Below are 19,066 nucleotides of genomic sequence, written 5' to 3'. Positions count from 1 at the left end.
TGTGTCCAACCTTTTAACTGGTACTATATGACAATATATATATATATATATATATATATATATAGACAAAAAATATATGGGGGATTGGAAATGATGCAGACAATTACATTGATGGAAGCTACAAACTATCTGCAATGTTAAAGGTGATCAACCCCGTAAATAGAAGAGAGAGAAAAACACACCAAAACATGTAAAAGTTAAATGTGTAACATTGACACAGTTAACATGAATGGAAAGAAAGAAAAGGTCTGTAATCAAAAAAAGAGAATTAAAGCTGCTAATCTATTGAGCTGTTTTTTATTCTCGTAGAGTATAGATATATTTAGATTTGTAGATGAATTTCACCACTGAATATGTTATTGTTCTGTGAAAATGAAACTGAAAAAAAATGAAATTTACACATTTATTTACCATCTTGTTGAAAATGTGTATTTTTTCATTAGCATCTCTAAACTAAACTTTTAGAAGACTGTAAACAATGATGCAATTCGAAAGAGATCGAGACAGTGTTAAACTGAATAACAAATATAATATCCATTATAAACATGTGACAAAGGTGTATTAACCATCTAATTCCTGAGCGTGCGTGAGTGTGTGTGCATTGAAATACTAATGCAGATTTTTGACACACTTCACAACATTCTGTGAACATATGGTAATGCAGTACTGAGGTAAAACTACCAAAACTATGGCTGATGGTTAACCTGAACAATCAAATGAAATAGAATTGAAGCCCCAATCAGCAGGTAAAGCCAGATGAGAGGGGTCTCCGGCAGTAGCTTAGGCTACTTTTTTTCCAGTAAAAACACCATTATCAACATCGCATTTGATAACAATAAATAACCTAGCAAACGACATAGGTTGTCACTCAATGAATAAAGCCTGATATTGCGCAAGCAATTTTACAAAGATTTGAATGCTGAAGGTGACGTGCATATGTGTGAGATCAGGAATAGGCCTATCTATACCTCTCGTTGGTCAGCGTGTGAAGCTGCGCGCAGTTTGATGAAGCTACTGATATTACCTGGGGGTTTTTTGGCACGCAAAAATTACTTGTAGATCAATGACTGTCACAGTTCCAAGCTAAGTTCGACACTTGAGGAGAGGTCACGTCAGTTGTCACAAAATATGAGGTATTTTTGGAAGGTAGAATCAAAATCAAATCAAATACAACAGGTATTTCACCTTACAGTGAAATGCTTACTTACAAGCCCTTAACCACCAATGCAGTTTTAAGAAAAATAAGTGTTAAGAAAGTATTTACTAAAATAAACTGAAGTAAAAAAATAAATAATAATAAACATAATAATAATTAAAGAGCAACAATAAAATAACAGTAGTGAGGCTATATACAGGGGGTACCAGTGCAAGGGCACAGGTTAGTCGAGGTAGTATGTACATGTAGGTAGAGGTAAAGTCACTATGCATAGATAATAAACAGAGAATAGCAGCAGCTACCGACAATGACGACAATGCAAATCGTCCGGGTAGTCAGCTGTTCAGGAGTCTTATAGCTTGAGGATAGAAGCCCTGCAGCCTTGTGAATGTTGACCTGGTTAAAGGTCTTACTCACATCAGCTACGGAGAGCGTGATCACACAGTCGTTCGGAACAGCTGATGCTCTCATGCATGCTTCAGTGATGCTTGCTTCGAAGCGAGCATAGAAGTCATTTAGCTCGTCTGGTAGGTTCGTGTCACTGGGCAGCTCGCGTCTCTACTTCCCTTTGCAGCCCGTAATAGTTTGCAAGCCCTGCCACATCCGACGAGCGTCGGAGCTGGTGTAGTACGATTCAATCTTAGTCCTGTTTGATGGTTCGTTGGAGGGCGTAGCGGGATTTCTTATAAGCATCCAGGTTAGAATCCCGCTCCTTGAAAGCGGCAGCTCTACCCTTTAGCTCTATGCAGATGTTGCCAGTTGAAGTCGGAAGTTTACATACACCTTAGCCAAATACATTTAAACTCAGCTTTTCACAATTCCTGACATTTAATCCTAGTAAAAATTCCCTGTTTTAGGTCAGTTAGGATCACCACTTTATGGGTCAGAAGTTTACATACACTCAATTAGGATTTGGTAGCATTGCCTTTAAATTTTGTAACTTGGGTCAAACGTTTCGGGGAGCCTTCCACAAGCTTCCCACAATAAGTTGGGCCATCTATTTTGTGAAATGCATCAGTCCCTCCTGCAGAAAAGCATTCCCACAACATGATGCTGCCAACCCCGTGCTTCACTGTTGGGATGGTGCACTTCGGCTTGCAAGCCTCCCCCTTTTTCCTCCAAACATAACGATGGTCATTATGGCCAAACAGTTCTATTTTTGTTTCATCAGACCAGAGGACATTTCTCCAAAAAGTATGATCTTTGTCCCCATGTGCAGTTGCAAACCATAGTCTGGCTTTTTTTATGGCAGTTCAGGAGCAGTGGCTTCCATCTTGCGAGCGGCCTTTCGGGTTACGTCGATATAGGACCCGTTTTACTGTGGATATTGATACTTTTGTACCTGTTTCCTCCAGCATCTTCACAAGGTACTTTACTGTTGTTATGTGGTTGATTTGCACTTTTCTCACCAAAGTACGTTCATCTCTAGGAGACAGAACACGTCTCCTTCCTGAGCGGTATGACGGCTGTGTGGTCCCATGATGTTTATACTTGCGTACTATTGTTTGTACAGATGAACCCGGTACCTTCAGGTGTTTGGAAATTTCTCCCAAGGATGAACCAGACTTGTGGAGGTATACAATTTATTTTCTGAGGTCTTGGCTGATTTCTTTTGATTTTCCCATGATGTCAAGCAAAGAGGCACTGAGTTTGAAGGTAGGCCTTGAAATACATCCACAGGTACACCTTCAATGGACTCAAATGATGTCAATTAGCCTATCAGAAACTTCTAAAGCCATGACATCATTTTCTGGAATTTTCCAAGCTGTTTAAAGGCACAGTCAACTTAGTATATGTAAACTTCTGACCCACTGGAATTGTGATACAGTGAATTATAAGTGAAATCTGTCTGTCTGTAAACATTTGTTGGAAAAATGACTTGTGTCTTGCACAAAGTAGATGTCCTAACCGACCTGCCAAAACTATAGTTTGTTAACAAGAAATTTGTGGAGTGGTTAAAAAACAAGTTTTAATGACTCCAACCTAAGTGTATGTAAGCTTCCGACTTCAACTGTACATACTGCCACTGTGGGGACGATGTTATCGATACACTTATTGATCAATCCATTGACTGATGTTGTGTACTCAATGCCATCGGAAGAATGCCGGAACATTTTCCAGTCTGTCCTAGAAAATAGTCCTGTAGCTTACCATCTGCGTCATCTGACCACTTTCATATTGAGCGAGTCACTGGTACTTCCTGATTTAGTTTTTGCTTGTAAGTAGGAATCAGGAGGATAGAGTTATGGTCAGATTTTCCAATTGGAGGGCGAGGGAGAGCTACAGTGGGGGAAAAAAGTATTTAGTCAGCCACCAATTGTGCAAGTTCTCCCACTTAAAAAGATGAAAGAGGCCTGTAATTTTCATCATAGGTACACTTCAACTATGACAGACAAAATGAGAAAAAAAAATCCAGAAAATCACATTGTAGGATTTTTTTAATGAATTTATTTGCAAATTATGGTGGAAAATAAGTACAAACCTAATAGAGGAACAGGAACTATGGTCGTTAAACAAATGTGGTGCCGGAACTGACAGCTCCGGCACCAACTTTTCCGTGACTACATTCCCATTGTTTCACAGTATCGTCTTCTTCAAAAGGGTTAACAGTGGATTAATTGTGCCACGTTTTTTCTCCACAACTTTTCCAGACTTTCTGCTCATCACCTTCCTAAAAGCCGCCTTGGAGCCTTCCTGTGGGTTGATGCCCAGGAAGCCTCTAAAAACAATAAGAGAGAGCGAAAAAGAGAGAGAGAGAACAATTGAATAGCTGTAACTTTTCCAAGTAAACAAACCATGTGTGTTATGTGCCTTCATCAGAGGCACCATCAGAAACAGCCTCTAGGTAGAGGTCGTAGTTTTAAGAGGCCTGGGTAGGTGTAATTAATATATGGAAATAATGTCTGTGTGGCCTATCAGAGAGCAAAGTGGAGCAACAACCATAATTCCCTAAACCATACATCACATATTATCACCATACACCCAGGGTACACTGCTTTACAAATCCAGCCAACTTCTGAATCACAGTACTAAACTCCACTATCTGCAAGTTAGTGAATAGGAGTTCCAGCATGCTGTCTACAGCTACATATAAGGCATTTACACAGGCAGTCCAATTCTTATCATTTGCCCAATAATTGTCAGAAGAGCTGACGTTTGAGTTTTCGATTACATTTGAACAAACTCAAGTGTGCATGAGGCCTCCTCCAGATACTGCACATTGAAGTTGTAGTAGCTTGTGAAGAGTGCAGCCATCCCGTTCACAAAGTTGGTATGTGGCCCCATCACCACCTGTCCTTCAATGGACAGCATCCATGCTGTGGGTTTCGTCAACGTCTCTCCTGAAATACTGTAAATCAACATAATGTTAGGGGATCATCTTTTCAATATATACCTTTTTCCAGCAACCACCCCCCCCTCATATGACCCCCCGCCTCTCCCCTCCCCCCAAAATAGTTAGTGCCCAACACAATCACATGCTCAATCCCACGACCTGACTTCCTTTACATAGCAAACTTCAACGACTGTAATGAAAGGAGGTCTATACAGTACCTTGTAAGGGAACAGATCTTTGGTTGTCAGCAGCTGTGGCAGACGGCTGGAAAATAATACAGTAAACTACAGTATATTACAACTCAGTGGTGTGTGTGTGTGTGTGTGTGTTTGAGTGAGTGAGAACTTACATCAAGCCTGAAGGAAGATGCCCTCCTTAGGTTCTTTAAAGTAATCCAGAATGACGAGCATGATGCAGATGGCCTTGTTAGTGTTCTCGTTTTCTTGAAAGGCAGACAAGTCTTCTTGAAGCCCTGGTTTGGTTTTGTTGACTTGACAGAACTTTAGGATTGTCTGGCTTCTCATCTCATTGGCCTCCGGCAGCTTCATCAGCTAGGGAATGTCGATTAAGAGATGGAAGTGGGAGTATAGGCCCTTCTGTGAGAACAGAAATGGCCATCCTTCCATGACATCTGATATGGAAGGTGGAGGGTTCCTATTCAGGTAGCGCCACGGTAGTATGTATGTCTTCTCAAGTACAGTTGAAGTCGGAAGTTTACATACACTTATGTTGAAGTCATTACAACTCGTTTTCCAACCACTCCACAAATGTCTTGTTAACAAACTATAGTTTGGGCTATTCGGTTAAGACATCTACTTTGTGCATGACACAAGTAATTGTTTCAACAATTGTTTACAGATAGATTATTTCACTTATAATTCACTGTATCACAATTCCAGTGGGTCAGAAGTTTACATATACTAAGTTGACTGTGCCTCTAAACAATTCCAGAGAATTATGTCATGGCTCTAGAAGTTTCCGATAGGCCAATTGACATAATTTGAGTCAATTGGAGGTGTACATATGGATGTATTTTAAGGCCTATCTTCAAACAGTGCCTCTGCTTGACATCATGGGAAAATCAAAAGAAATCAGCCTCCAAAAATTGTAGACCTCCACAAGTCTGGTTCATCCTTGGGAGCAATTTCCAAACGCCTGAAGGTACCATGTTCATCTGTACAAACAATAGTACGCAAGTATAAACACCATGGGACCACGCAGCCGTCATACCGCTCAGGAAGGAGACACGTTCTGTCTCTTATAGATGAACGTACTTCAATGCGAAAAGTGCAAATCAATCCCAGAACAACAGAAAAGGACCTTGTGAAGATGCTGGAGGAAACCGGTACAAAAGTATCTATATCCACAGTAAAACAGGTATATCGACATAACCTGAAAGGCTGCTCAGCAAGGAAGAAACCACAGCTCCAAAACCGCCATAAAAAAAGCCAGACTACGGTTTGCAACTGCACATGGGGACAAAGATCGTACTTTTTTGAGAAATGTCCTCTGGTCTGATGAAACAAAAATTTAACTGTTTGGCCATAATGACCATCGTTATGTTTGGAGGAAAAAGGGGGAGGCTTGCAAGCCGAAAAACACCATCCCGACTGTGAAGCACAGGGGTGGCAGTATCATGTTGTAATTTTCATCATAGGTACACTTCAACTGCTTTGCTGCAGGAGGGACTGATGCACTTCACAAAATAGATGGCATCATGAGGTAGGAAAAATATGTGGATATATTGAAGCAACATCTCAAGACATCAGTCAGGAAGTTAAAGCTTGGTCGCAAATGGGTCTTCCAAATGGACAATGACCCCAAGAAAACTTCCAAAGTTGTGGCAAAATGGCTTAAGGACAACAAAGTCAATGAATTGGAGTGGCCATCACAAAGCCCTGATCTCAATCCTATTGAACATTTGTGGGCAGAACTGAAAAAGCCATCGCGAGCAAGGAGGCCTACAAACCGGACTCAGTTACACCAGCTCTGTCAGGAGGAATGGGCCAAAATTGACCCAACTTATTGTGGGAAGCTTGTTGAAGGCTACTCGAAACGTTTGACCCAAGTTAAACAATTTAAAGGCAATGCTACCAAATATAAATTGACTGTATGTAAACTTCTGACCCACTGGGAATGTGATGAAAGAAATACAAGCTGAAATCCTTCTCTCTACTATCATTCTGACATTCACATTCTTAAAATAAAGTGGTGACCCTAGCTGAACTAAGACAGGGAATTTTTGCTAGGATTAAATGTCAGGAATTGTGGAGAACAGAGTTTAAATGTCTTTGGCTAAGGTGTATGTAAACTTCCGACTTCAACTGTATCTCCTCCCATCCCTTCTTGTGCCATCTCTCTCTTCAGGTCTTCCAAGGTCTCCTCTGTTTCCGTTGGGGGGAGGCCTTCAGGCTGCACCTAACGCATCCGTACTGGTCCACTAGGGCTCTTTACGTGTTTCTTCCTTCTGCCGATTAAGAGTGTGAGAGTTTCTCTCTTTTCGCCACCTCAACAGTTATCCCGGTTTACATGTTCTACTCTAGTTTAGAAGTGGCCTCTCCATCCTGGTAGACATCAGTAAAACCTCTGGGGTTCTCTCGAGTGATACTCCTTACAACATTGTGACATATTGCTCTGGACAGATTAAGATTGTGCCGGCGCAATTGATTTACGACCAATCTTACCATCACTCTTCTGTCTCCTGCTGATTGTCTTGTGTCTTGTACCACTGCTGTACGGATTCCAGCTGGCATCCTGTCCCTGTTGACTCTAAAAATTTGTAGGCCGTGGTCTACTGAGGAGTGGGGTTAAAGGCAACATGTTTGAGGTGCTCAGAGTGCTTGGGAAAAGAGGGGTGAGGAGTAGCAGTCATCATTAGTCAAACATATCAGTATGTATATGGAAGGTGAAGCTATTATAATTTCTGGCTTCTACAGTTTAAGATTAAATGTTTCATATGAGCCAACAGTACAGAATGTCACCTTTTACTTTAGGGTATTTTTTTACCATTTAGAAATTAAAGCACTTTATGTACCTAGTGCCGCTCTTTGAAGATATCATAAGTATTTTGACAAATGCACATATAGGGTATTAAAGTAGTCTAAAGTTGAGTATGTGGTCTCATATGTCTTTCACACAATTACTACATCAAGCTTGTGACTCTACAAACTTGTTGGATTCATTTGCATTTGGTTGTGTTTTAGGTTGTGTTTTGCCCGATAGTAACTGAACGTTGAAATTAGCGACTAGATTGCTGCAATATTATTATTATTTTTACATAACATTGTACAACCAGCGACTTTATCAGAACACCTTTTCATTTACATGTCTGAGGTATATTATGTGGCTCAATAGAATATAGAAGGCAGGACAATACAAGTCAAAGACCAAAACAAAACTGTGTACTATCTGTCCTGTGTACTAACTGTTCTATATGGTTCAGAATACTGGAGGGTGACCAAACACAACCAAAATAAATGATCTGCCTTTCATACAGCCTTCTTTGGAAAATACATATTACATCTACTGGTCTAAGATCATATCTAATCAAGACCTCATCAAACTGGCAAAACAGGATGGCATGTCAATGATCAAGCAAAGGCGCTGGAGGTGGATCAGGAAATGGAACCTCCGCAACCAGAGTGGCACTTCCCTGCACACTTGAAGACAATCTAAAACACCATGGCGTATAAAAGTAGAGGCAGAGCTCCAGCAACATCATCTTAAATGGGGCACAATAGAGAAGACTTCCCAGGACAGACAACAGTGGAAGACCCTTGTTGATGCCCTATGCGCCAGCCAGCACAATGGGAGCGAGTGAGTGACAGTTGAGGTCTATCATCTCTTTATACTGCATGTACTTTACCTTCAATTTTCCAGACGCTCATCAGTCTTCTGCACTGAATTGGTCGGAGGATGTTTGCAAGTTTGTCTTCTATCACAAACTGCAGATCATTCTCGCTCTCCACACCAAGCCCTTGTATGCCCTCCAGTCGTGGAGCAATGTTTCATAAGGGAGACCCGGAAGAGATGACAGAATTGCTTCTTAGATTTCCTGTAAATTCATTGTTCTACAAAATAGATAGGAGAAATCGTCACTGATATTCACCTAATTCCAGCACCAATATTAAACCACCAAGCAGCCCATCTTAAAAATGCATACCACACCGTCTTCTCCCCTCAGTCACCCTCTATGGTTCAGGTATGATTAGAGTCATCTCTCTTCTTAGAAGGTTTCTGCAAAGGAGTGATGAAGAATGATTACTGGCATGCCACATATGTAATAATCTGGTAGAGGATAATAATCCAGCAAATCCTCTTGCTTAATGTAAGCATAGTGCTCTTGGGTTGTTCCTAATAAGCAATGGACACCGATATCCCTTAATTGCACAAATATGTGTTTCTCTGAGAACAAAATAAACACAATCATGGTTAACTATGATCAGCTTAATCCTGCCAACATGTAGTTCTTCATCTTTCCCAAGCAAAACAAACATGCCCTTTTTGAACAAAGTACCCTTAACGGTCACTTGATTTGTAGCCTTTGACTCGAAATCGAAACTGGCAACAGATTCCTTCATTTTGTCATTGTTGTCATTCACGTAGAACTCAGTCCTCTTTTCTACTTATATACATTGTGGTCACAGGTTGCATGGACTGAAGTAGGTCTGGAGAAGCTGGTGTCGCTCTACAAGTGTTTTACACAGGTTTTTAAAGTTGTGGAACTTTCTGGCACATTGCTTAAAGTCCAAAGGTGAACAAGTGGACCAAAGTGGGAAATGAGCTCTGGAAAGGGACATAGGTAGTGATGTTTTGGTTTCAGGGCATGGCCAGGAAAAAGCTCTCTCCTAAAGGGGATGTACTCATCAATGAGAAGATAAGCCACCTGACCTGCTGTGACAGGAGAGGTAGCAATCTGAGAAATATAAGCCACCTGACCTGCTGTGACAGGAGAGGTAGCAATCTGAGAAAGATAAGCCACCTGACCTGCTGTGACAGGAGAGGTAGCAATCTGAGAAAGATAAGCCACCTGACCTGCTGTGACAGGAGAGGTGGCAATCTGAGAAATATAAGCCACCTGACCTGCTGTGACAGGAGAGGTAGCAATCTGAGAAAGCACCAATTTTACACTGCATGTCCACTGAGCCTTTCACTACGAGGAGAGATGTCTGAAGGTTTTGTCGTCGGCATCGTTTCCCTGATAAGTCAAATGTTTCTCCTGAACTAACTGAGCAATAAACACAGCAAGATCATAGGAAACGATGCTCTCGAACAGGTCATGCCCTAGACATGGTGGCAGGCCAGGCTGGCAAACATGGAAGTCGGCTAGCAGATTAAAAGGCGAGTCGATTTGACACCACACACCGAATCTGTTGCAGCTAAACCCTGCAAATGGGTTTGATATGACTGTACGGTTCTTGCTATGCCACACAAGTGTGGTAAGTTCTGAACATTTTTCTATCAATATCACAGTAGTGACAGAAATGAATGTTCTTACTGAAAGTTCTCCAGAAACCCCCAATGCAATGAAATCATAAATTGTCTTGTAAAAGTACCTTTTTAGAACTCTCCCATCACCTATCTTAATGCTACTCTCTTAGAGCTTTCATATCTTTGATGAGAGGGTCAAATACTTTGTCTAGGCCAAAATATTGTACATTCTGCTCTCTACACAGGTGAACAACCTGCATATGATCTATAGCTGATCTGTTGTGTGGCAAAATGTCAGTGTAATGTAAACTGCAAAAAAAAAAAAAATCTAAAATCTGGAACCAAGTGGATTGACAACTTAAAATGAATCCGGTTAGAGTATCAGAAAAACAGACGACGGCTCAATTTTAAACAATGGATTCCCCTGAACTCCCTTCCCATCCCTTACATCATGAAAACCATTCTCTGTTGAGGGTTGGGCATGTGTTGCAGCATGCTGCTCACATACAGACTCACGCGTAAGTGCAGCTATTGTCTGTTGTACAGGTACATACTGGGAAAAACATACTTTACCATTATCATAATTACCCAGGAACAGAGGCACAGGATCAACATAATATACATTATTTTTAAAAGCAGTCTTCTGCATTTGGTCTGTGCGTTAAAACTCCATTGTTGCAGGCCTTAAGGAGATCGTCTTTATGTAATCTATAATTCCTCTTATAGTGGCCTCTGGGATTCCAAGGCCAGTCCTCTTATCACTTAGTTTCTTAAGTAAATGTGTCATGCTAATATCATATACATGTTGAAACTCAAGTGTGAATAGTATTTGCAGGCAACAATAGGTTATCTTGCAGTTTCAAATAAAAACGTGTAATGTTTTTATAAAAAAGATCTTCACAGCAAAAAAGCTCTTCCGGCTCATCTAAACTATCAGATGTCATAGGCACACTGGCCTGACCCAAAGGTTCAGCTGCAACGTGTTAGTCCAGCACAAAGTCCTCTACAGTTGAAGTCAGAAGTTTACATACATTTAGCTTGGAGTCATTAAAACTCGTTTTTCAACCACTCCACAAATTTCTTGTTAACAAACTATAGTTTTGGCAAGTCGGTTAGGACATCTACTTTGTGCGTGACACAAGTAATTTTTCCAACAATTGTTTACAGATTATTTAACTTATAATTCACTGTGTCACAATTCCAGTGAGTCATAAGTTTACATACACTACATACAGTTGACTGTGCCGTTAAACAGCTTGGAAAATTCCAGAAAATGATGTCATGGCTTTAGAAGCATCTGATAGGCTAATTGACAACATTTGAGCCAATTGGAGGTGTACCTGTGGATTTATTTCAAGGCCTACCTTTGAACTCAGTGTCTCTTTGCTTGACATCATGAGGAAAACTACAGAAATCAACCAAGACCTCAAATTGTAGACCTCCACAAGTCTGGTTCATCCTTGGGAGCAATTTCCAAATGCCTGAAGGTTCCATGCTCATCTGTACAAACAATAGTACACAAGTATAAACACCATGGGACCACGCAGCTGTCATACCACTCAGGAAGGAGACGCATTCTGTCTCCTAGAGATGAACGTACTTTGGTGCGAAAAGTGCAAATCAATCCCAGAACAACAGCAAAGGACCTTGTGAAGATGCTGGAGGAAACATGTCACGATTCTTCAAAATCGAACCCAGAAGCAGACCAGGACAAGGAGAGTAGGAAGAAGGTGAGTATTTATTTACAAGTGAAAGTGAATGGTTAGATATATCCAGGTGGCGTAGCGGGCAGCGGTGGTGAGTTGATGGGAGTAAATAGGTGTATCCAATGGGGAAGCGGAATCCTCCTCCGACCAGGCGGGAATGGGGTAAATGATCCGGGTGAGTAACTGAAGACAAAACAAACGGAGGTAAGTTTAAGGCAAGCAATACGTAACAAACAACAAAACAAATTCTATCCAACTTGAGGCTGATACTCTGGCACAACATACTGTTCATGGCTAACGATCCGGCAGGGAATGGATGTCAGGTCCGGGCTTATGAAGAGGAGAGATGATGACCAGGACCAGGTGTGCAGATAGCTGATGGGATACAGGTGCGGGTAATCAGAAACCCCAACTGGCTACATTGCCCGGCAACCAGACAGGGTGCGTTCCAGGACGCCGGAAAAAACACTCCAGGACAGAACATAGGCAAAAAACAGACTCAGGAAACGGGATTCGTGACAAAACAGGTACAAAAGTATCTATATCCACAGTAAAACGAGTCCTATACTGTATCGCCGTAACCTGAAAGGCCGCTCAGCAAGGAAGAAGCCACTGCTCCAAAACCGCCATAAAATAACCAGACTACGGTTTGTAACTGTCATGTACTGTCATGTTGTGTCTTGTCTCTGTCCTTTCCCTTCACCCTGTCTCCCTCTGCTGGTCGTTGTTAGGTTACCTTTTCTCCCCCGCTTTCCCCCAGCTGTTCCTTGTCTCCTCTGACTACCCATTCACCCCGTTTCCCACCTGTTCCCTTTTTCCCTCTGATTAGGTCCCTATATCTCTCTCTGTTTCTGTTCCTGTCCTTGTCGGATTCTTGTTTGTTGTGTTTCATGCCTGAGCCAGACTATCGTCATGTTTGCTGTAACCTTGTCCTGTCCTGTCGGAATCTGCCGGTCTATCTGAGCCTACCTATGTTTGGTTATTAAAGAAGCTCTGTTTAAGTTAGTTCGCTTTTGGGTCCTCATTCACTCACCATAACAGAAGAATCCGACCACGAATGGACCCAGCGACTTCGGATCCTCTCCACTCAGCCGTCGGGATCCAGGGAGCGATGCTAGGCAGACACGAGCAGGAAGTGTCTGCTGCTCGACATGCCGTTGAGACCCTGGCCACCCAAGTCTCCAACCTCACAGAACAGGTTCACCATCTCCGCCTCGATCCACCGGCCACTTCCAGGGCTTTCGAATCTCCGGAGCCCAGAATCAATAACCCGCCGTGTTACTCTGGGGAGCCCACTGAATGCCGCTCGTTCCTCACCCAGTGTGATATTGTGTTTTCTCTCCAGCCCAACACTTACTCCAGGAGCACTGCTCGTGTCGCCTACGTCATATCTCTCCTTATTGGACGGGCTCGTGAGTGGGGCACGGCAATCTGGGAGGCAAGGGCTGAGTGTACTAACCAGTATCAGGACTTTAAGGAGGAGATGATACGGGTTTTTGATCGATCTGTTTTTGGGGAGGAGGCTTCCAGGGCCCTGTCTTCCCTATGTCAAGGCAATCGATCCATAACAGACTACTCTATTGAGTTTCGCACTCTTGCTGTCTCCAGTGGCTGGAACGAGCCGGCCTTGCTCGCTCGTCTTCTGGAGGGTTTCCGCGCAGAGGTAAAGGATGAGATTCTCTCCCGGGAGGTTCCTTCCAGCGTGGATTCCTTGATTGAACTCGCTATTCGCATGGAGCGACGGGTTGATCTTCGTCACCGAGCTCGTGGAAAGGAGCTCGCGCTCTCCGTCGCCTCCCTCTCCGCATCACTACCATCTTCCTCTGCCGGCTCGGGTGCTGAGCCCATGCAGCTGGGAGGTATCCGCATCTCGACTAAGGAGAGGGAACGGAGAATCACCAACCGCCTCTGTCTCTATTGCGGTTCCGCTGGTCATTTTGTCACTTCATGTCCAGTAAAAGGCCAGAGCTCGTCAGTAAGCGGAGGGCTACTGGTGAGCGCTACTACTCCTGTCTCTCCTTCAAGATCCTGCACTACCTTGTCGGTCCATCTACGCTGGACCGGTTCGTCAGCTTCCTGCAGTGCCTTAATAGACTCTGGGGCGGAGGGCTGTTTTATGGACGAGACCTGGGCTCGGGAACATGACATTCCTCTCAGACAGTTAAGGGAGTCCACGGCCTTGTTCGCCCTGGATGGTAGTCCTCTCCCCAGGATTCAGCGTGAGACGCTACCTTTAACCCTCACTGTTTCTGGTAATCATAGTGAAACCATTTCTTTTTTAATTTTTCGTTCACCTTTTACACCTGTTGTTTTGGGCCATCCCTGGCTAGTTTGTCATAATCCTTCCATTAATTGGTCTAGTAATTCTATCCTCTCCTGGAACGTCTCTTGTCATGTGAAATGTTTAATGTCTGCTATCCCTCCTGTTTCCTCTGTCTCTTCTTCACAGGAGGAGCCTGGTGATTTGACAGGGGTGCCGGAGGAATATCACGATCTGCGCACGGTGTTCAGTCGGTCCAGGGCCACCTCTCTTCCTCCACACCGGTCGTATGATTGTAGTATTGATCTCCTTCCGGGAACCACCCCCCCCCCGGGGTAGACTATACTCTCTGTCGGCTCCCGAACGTAAGGCTCTCGAAGATTATTTGTCTGTAGCTCTTGACGCCGGTACCATAGTCCCCTCCTCCTCTCCCGCCGGAGCGGGGTTTTTTTTTTGTCAAGAAGAAGGACGGGTCTCTGCGCCCCTGCATAGATTATCGAGGGCTGAATGACATAACAGTGAAGAATCGTTATCCGCTTCCTCTTATGTCTTCAGCCTTCGAGATCCTGCAGGGAGCCAGGTTTTTCACTAAGTTGGACCTTCGTAACGCTTACCATCTCGTGCGCATCAGGGAGGGGGACGAGTGGAAGACGGCGTTTAACACTCCGTTAGGGCACTTTGAATACCGGGTTCTTCCTTTCGGCCTCGCTAACGCTCCAGCTGTCTTTCAGGCATTAGTCAATGATGTCCTGAGAGACATGCTGAACATCTTTGTTTTCGTTTACCTTGACGATATCCTGATTTTTTCACCGTCACTCCAGATTCATGTTCAGCACGTTCGACGTGTCCTCCAGCGCCTTTTAGAGAATTGTCTTTTTGTGAAGGCTGAGAAGTGCACTTTTCATGCCTCCTCCGTCACATTTCTCGGTTCTGTTATTTCCGCTGAAGGCATTAAGATGGATCCCGCTAAGGTCCAAGCTGTCATTGATTGGCCCGTCCCTAAGTCACGCGTCGAGCTGCAGCGCTTTCTCGGCTTCGCGAACTTCTATCGTCGTTTCATCCGTAATTTCGGTCAGGTGGCAGCTCCTCTCACAGCCCTTACTTCTGTCAAGACGTGCTTTAAGTGGTCCGTTTCCGCCCAGGGAGCTTTTGATCTCCTCAAGAATCGTTTTACATCCGCTCCTATCCTTGTTACACCTGACGTCTCTAGACAGTTCGTTGTCGAGGTTGACGCGTCAGAGGTGGGCGTGGGAGCCATCCTTTCTCAGCGCTCCCTCTCTGACGACAAGGTCCACCCATGCGCGTATTTTTCTCATCGCCTGTCGCCGTCGGAACGTAACTATGATGTGGGTAACCGCGAACTGCTCGCCATCCGGTTAGCCCTAGGCGAATGGCGACAGTGGTTGGAGGGGGCGACCGTTCCTTTTGTCGTTTGGACTGACCATAGGAACCTTGAGTACATCCGTTCTGCCAAACGACTTAATGCGCGTCAGGCGCGTTGGGCGCTGTTTTTCGCTCGTTTCGAGTTCGTGATTTCTTATCGTCCGGGCTCTAAGAACACCAAGCCTGATGCTTTGTCTCGTCTCTTCAGTTCTTCAGTAGCCTCCACTGACCCCGAGGGGATTCTCCCTGAGGGGCGTGTTGTCGGGTTGACTGTCTGGGGAATTGAGAGGCAGGTAAAACAAGCGCTCACTCACACTCCGTCGCCGCGCGCTTGTCCTAGGAACCTTCTTTTCGTTCCCGTTCCTACTCGTCTGGCCGTTCTTCAGTGGGCTCACTCTGCCAAGTTAGCCGGCCACCCTGGCGTTCGGGGTACGCTTGCTTCCATTCGCCAGCGTTTTTGGTGGCCCACCCGGGAGCAAGACAAGCGCCGTTTCGTGGCTGCTTGTTCGGTCTGCGCGCAGACTAAGTCCGGTAACTCTCCTCCTGCCGGCCGTCTCAGGCCGCTTCCTATTCCCTCTCGACCGTGGTCTCACATCGCCTTAGATTTTGTCACCGGACTGCCTTCGTCAGCGGGGAAGACTGTTATTCTTACGGTTGTCGATAGGTTCTCTAAGGCGGCTCATTTCATTCCCCTTGCTAAGCTTCCTTCTGCTAAAGAGACGGCACAAATCATCATCGAGAATGTTTTCAGAATTCATGGCCTTCCGTCAGACGTCGTTTCGGACAGAGGTCCGCAATTCACGTCTCAATTTTGGAGGGAGTTTTGCCGTTTGATTGGGGCTTCCGTCAGTCTCTCTTCCGGCTTTCACCCCCAGTCTAACGGTCAAGCAGAACGGGCCAATCAGACTATTGGTCGCATCTTACGCAGTCTTTCTTTTCGTAACCCTGCGTCTTGGTCAGAACAGCTCCCCTGGGCAGAATACGCCCACAACTCGCTTCCTTCGTCTGCGACCGGGCTATCTCCTTTTCAGAGTAGCCTCGGGTACCAGCCTCCGCTGTTCTCATCTCAGTTCGCCGAGTCCAGCGTCCCCTCCGCTCAGGCTTTTGTCCAACGTTGCGAGCGCACCTGGAAGAGGGTCAGGTCTGCACTTTGCCGTTATAGGACGCAGACTGTGAGGGCTGCTAATAAGCGTAGAACTAAGAGTCCTAGATATTGTCGCGGTCAGAGAGTTTGGCTCTCCACTCAGAACCTTCCCCTTAAGACGGCTTCTCGCAAGTTGACCCCGCGGTTCATTGGTCCGTTCCGTATTTCTCGGGTCATTAATCCTGTCGCAGTTCGACTTCTTCTTCCGCGATACCTTCGTCGCGTCCACCCGGTCTTCCATGTCTCCTGCATCAAGCCCGTCCTTCGCGCCCCCGCTCGTCCCCCCCCCCCCCCCCCCATCCTTGTCGAGGGCGCACCCATCTACAGGGTCCGTAGAATTTTGGACATGCGTCCTCGGGGCCGTGGTCACCAGTACCTCGTAGATTGGGAGGGGTACGGTCCTGAGGAGAGGAGTTGGGTTCCCTCTCGGGACGTGCTGGACCGTGCGCTGATCGAGGATTTCCTCCGTTGCCGCCAGGTTTCCTCCTCGAGTGCGCCAGGAGGCGCTCGGTGAGTGGGGGGGTACTGTCATGTACTGTCATGTTGTGTCTTGTCTCTGTCCTTTCCCTTCACCCTGTCTCCCTCTGCTGGTCGTTGTTAGGTTACCTTTTCTCCCCCGCTTTCCCCCAGCTGTTCCTTGTCTCCTCTGACTACCCATTCACCCCGTTTCCCACCTGTTCCCTTTTTCCCTCTGATTAGGTCCCTATATCTCTCTCTGTTTCTGTTCCTGTCCTTGTCGGATTCTTGTTTGTTGTGTTTCATGCCTGAGCCAGACTATCGTCATGTTTGCTGTAACCTTGTCCTGTCCTGTCGGAATCTGCCGGTCTATCTGAGCCTACCTATGTTTGGTTATTAAAGAAGCTCTGTTTAAGTTAGTTCGCTTTTGGGTCCTCATTCACTCACCATAACAGTAACTGCACATGGGGACAAATATTGTACTTTTTGTCCTCTGGCCTGATGAATCAAAAATATAACTGTTTGGTCATAATGACCATCGTTATGTTTGGATGAAAAAGGGGGAGGCTTGCAAGCCAAAGAACACCATCCAACCGTGAAACACCGGGGTGGCAGCATCATGTTGTGGGGGTGCTTTGCTGCAGGAGGAACTGGTGCACTTCACAAAATAGATGGGGTAGATGAGGTAGGAAAAACTGTGGATATATTGAAGCAACATCTCAAGACATCAGTCAGGAAGTTAAAGCTTGGTCGCAATGGGTCTTCCAAATGGACAATGACCCCAAGCATACTTCCAAAGTTGTGGCAAAAAGGACAATAAAGTCAAGGTAAGGGAGTGGCCATCACAAAGCCCTGGCCTCAATCCTATAGAATATTTGTGAGCAGAACTGAAAAAGCGTGTGCGAGCAAGGAGGCCTACAAACCTGACTCAGTTACTCCAACTCTGTCAGGAGGAATGGGCCAAAATTCACCCAACTTATTGTGGGAAGCTTGTGAAAGGCTACCTGAAACATTTGACCCAAGTTAAACAATTTAAAGGCAACTCTACCAAATACTAATTGTGTGTATGTAAACGTTTGAACCACTGGGAATGTGATGAAAGAAATAAAAGCTGAAATAAACTATTCTCTTTGCTATTATTCAGGCATTTCACGTTCTTAAAATAAAGTGGTGATCCTAACTGACCTAAGACAGGGACTTTTTACTTAGATTAAATGTCAGGAATTGTGAAAAACTGAGTTTAAATGTACTTGGCTAAGATGTATGTAAACTTCCGACTTCAACTGTCGATGTTCTACACAATAGTTTTTTTGTTTCCCAGAAACAGGGGATGCAATTCTTGACATAACGGTGGACTTGTTGTCACAACCTCGAAATGGGAAATTTATTTCTAATACTTAAAAAAAAAAAAAAAATTATAAAAAATTGTTTTACCCCTTTCTCTCCACAATTGGTAGTTACATTCTTGTCCCATCGCTGCAACTCCCGTACGGACTCAGGAGAGGTGAGGGCCATGCGTCCTCCGAAACACGACCCCGATATACTGCTAATTGTGCTTCGCCTCATGGGTCTCCCGTTTTCGGCCAGCTGCAACGCAGCCCGGGATCAGACCCGGATCTGTAGTGATGTCTCAAGCACTGCAGTGCCTTAGACCGCTGCGGCACTCGGGAGGCCCATTTCTAATCCATCTTGAATATGTACATTCAAGTGATGTACAAAAGAGGTTAAGGTGTCACACCTGACTGCACAAGGCAACCACACATTTTAGGGGAGTGTCACATTGTTGTTGACAATCTCTCAGCACAGACCCATTAGCTTTATTGTCTCTATACCTATGTGCTTTAAGAGCAGTGAATTTACGGTATGTTCGTGAGCATTCAGGCACCCCACATTGATAGTTAAAAGTACACGTGTTACTGTGCAGCTTCATGCTTTAACCAGTAACAGACACACGGTCACAGGTATTACATTTGCAATGGAACATTTTTACCAAATGGCTGAGGTAAACAAAAACAAAAATGAGAAAGGTAGGCAGCAGACAGATCTACGCCACTACTGCTAACTACACTCAAGACAAAATGTCCTTTTTACCTTTTCTAGTTCAACTTTGATATTGCCATAAACACAAATGTTTCTAAGATAGATATATAAGTAGGAGTGGACAGACAGAGCTACAGTATAGTGGCTGGTAGAAATG

The 19,066-nt window shown here is 44.5% G+C and overlaps 2 protein-coding genes and 1 long non-coding RNA gene across 3 annotated transcripts in view; 1 reads left to right on the top strand and 2 right to left on the bottom strand.

The window, feature by feature from the left end:
• The window catches only part of LOC110526168 (neuron navigator 2), a 343,510-nt gene that overhangs the window by 93,941 nt on the left and 230,503 nt on the right, over positions 1–19,066 (top strand). The window lies entirely within an intron of this gene.
• On the bottom strand, positions 3,672–8,494 carry LOC149982930 (uncharacterized; the record flags this gene model as incomplete). Its single annotated transcript, XM_090239227.1, has 8 exons — positions 3,672–3,875; positions 4,329–4,531; positions 4,709–4,754; positions 5,043–5,176; positions 6,795–6,908; positions 7,028–7,284; positions 8,119–8,161; positions 8,342–8,494. Coding segments are annotated over 8 exons (1,092 nt in total), but the record flags the coding sequence as incomplete, so codon positions are not given.
• Positions 11,675–19,066, bottom strand: part of LOC149982929 (uncharacterized) — a 216,261-nt gene continuing 208,869 nt past the window's right edge. The window contains exon 3 of the long non-coding RNA XR_016496766.1: positions 11,675–11,809. This is a non-coding gene — a long non-coding RNA (uncharacterized LOC149982929). The remainder of the gene's footprint in view (positions 11,810–19,066) is intronic.

The sequence above is a fragment of the Oncorhynchus mykiss genome, chromosome 6, assembly GCF_057628025.1.
Source record: "Oncorhynchus mykiss isolate SJ-2025 chromosome 6, ASM5762802v1, whole genome shotgun sequence".
NCBI lineage: Eukaryota > Metazoa > Chordata > Actinopteri > Salmoniformes > Salmonidae > Oncorhynchus > Oncorhynchus mykiss.
This window is presented reverse-complemented; position numbering and strand designations above follow the sequence as displayed.